Genomic DNA, 2,043 nt, shown 5'->3' with positions numbered 1-2,043 from the left:
GTCTGTGTGTGTGTGTGTGTGTGTGTGTGTGTGTGTGTGTGTGTGTGTGTGTGTGTGTGTGTTTGTGTTCGTTTGCGCAAATAAATATCTGTTGGTAATGGTAATCATAAATGTTATTCAAGAGAGGAAAAAAAGGAAAAAAAAAACCCTACCCATTTTATTTTTGAAAGACCGAAGATATTTCCTCCCCGACTGACCAGAACCAGAACCTCTTCTTCCCATCCCCAGGGTTTCTCCTGATGTCCATCTGGTCCTGGGTCATCCTGTGTGCCCCAGATTTTTTCTCCTGGAACTTCGCTTTCCTCATCCTGAACGGCATCCAGACATTCTCGCTTATGTACAGCATCCGGCCGGTTAAGTTCTGTGATGAGCTGGAGGATGTCTATGTCAACATGTTCCTGCCTCTCCGAGTGTCCAGGTTAGTGAGTGCTCATTCGTTTTTTGTTTTCTTGTCTGTCTGTCTGTCTGTCTGTCTGTCTGTCTGTCTGTCTGTCTGTCTGTCTGTCTGTAGGTCTGTCTGTCTGTCTGTCTGTCTTTTCTATCTGTCTGTCTGTCTGTCTGTTTTGTTGTTTGTACATTTCTTTGTTTACGTGTTTCTTTGTTAGTTTCTTTGTTTCTTTGTTTATCTGTTTCTTTCTTTCTGCAACAACCCGTGTTCTTTTGTTTGTTTTATGTTTGTTTCTTTCTTTGTATCTTTTTTAAATTACTTTCTTTGTCTCTTTTTGTGTTTCTTTGATTTTTGTTTCTTTGTTTGTCTCTTTTTAATCTGTGTTTTTTTGGGGTTTTTTGTTTCGTGATCACGTCTTTTCAACAATGTCATCTTCCTGTCTCTCAGAGTGTCCAGGTTAGGGTGTGCAGTGACTTTAGATTTATATTGCTTCTCTTTCTTTTGTTTCTTTCTTTCTATCTGTCTTTCCTTTTTTTCTATTTATCTTTCTTCCTTTCTTTCTTTTCCTTCAGTTATTCCTGCTGTGGTTGGGGGATGAAAGAAAAAAGGGTGTGTGTGTTTGGAGGGGGGCATTAAAACAATGGATGTGACTAGTATTTTTTTCGATTCCTCCCCACCCCTGCCCCAAGTATCTGGTATGTAGTGTTGGAATTTTTGTTCTTTGCAGTTAATCTTTTCACAGAAAGATATTTGAGATTCATTGGTGCTCACTGAAGGGTGCAGATGGTTGAAGGGCCCCACTAGCAGGTCCTACAAATTAACTTTCTCTCTGTTGTTTTTTTTTATTCGTGTATCTTACTTTCTCCCAGCACTAAATGGTTATCATTGCATATCAATATGTCTCTCTTTACTCAAACAATACAAACAATCACTGAAGGATCTGTAATATGTCCAGTGAGTGAGGTGAGATTTATAGTAACTCATCTTCACACAGACAAGTTCCAAAATGGAAGGTTAAGGATCCCTAGCAGAGTTGCTCCAGTTCTAGTCCAGTCCAGTCCAGTTTGACGTCCCCAGGGCCAACGGACTTGCGTTTTTGGTGTTGTGGTTAGGACGTAGTGTGTGTGTGTGTGTGTGTGTGTGTGTGTGTGTGTGTGTGTGTGTGTGTGTGTGTGTGTGTGTGTGTGTGTGTGTGCTTCACTATGGCTTGCAGCTAGAAGACTTGAGTTTGATTTCCGTGCGTTGTGAATTTTTATCGCGTCTCTCGGTCTGTCTGCCGGGACGTTGTATTACGCTTAGCCAGTGTTAGTCCTGAGATTTGTAGCCCCATTGCCATTGTTTACAAGGTAAGTGTTTTTACGCCCCCAATGACTCAATTTAGATAATTTAGGAGGTGGGCTTCGACCCTGCCTGTCAGGTCCAACCTGGGATGAGATGGATACAACTTCCCAGCCGAAAGACAAAGATACTCATTACAATTTATGTCCCACTTGGGAATTGAACTCAAGTCTCCTGCGTGTGACGGCGAAACGCCTGCTTCATTATAGACGCCCATTGACGCTATACAGAAGTTAGACCCTGTTGGACTGTGGGTGACTTCTACCCGGAATGTAAGAACAAGACAGTCTGCGTGGGAGCCCCCCTACCGCCCCCCT

General features: G+C 42.4%; 1 protein-coding gene across 1 annotated transcript in view; it reads left to right on the top strand.

Annotated features, from left to right (window-relative positions):
• LOC101854461 (blood vessel epicardial substance-B-like) overlaps window positions 1–2,043 on the top strand; it is a 152,353-nt gene that overhangs the window by 13,209 nt on the left and 137,101 nt on the right. Inside the window, exon 3 of the mRNA XM_013083802.2 lies at window positions 229–418. Within this exon, the coding sequence (XP_012939256.2) occupies window positions 229–418 (190 nt within the window). The remainder of the gene's footprint in view (window positions 1–228; window positions 419–2,043) is intronic.

This window comes from Aplysia californica, unplaced genomic scaffold, assembly GCF_000002075.1.
Source record: "Aplysia californica isolate F4 #8 unplaced genomic scaffold, AplCal3.0 scaffold00011, whole genome shotgun sequence".
Taxonomy (NCBI): Eukaryota; Metazoa; Mollusca; class Gastropoda; order Aplysiida; family Aplysiidae; genus Aplysia; species Aplysia californica.
This window is presented reverse-complemented; position numbering and strand designations above follow the sequence as displayed.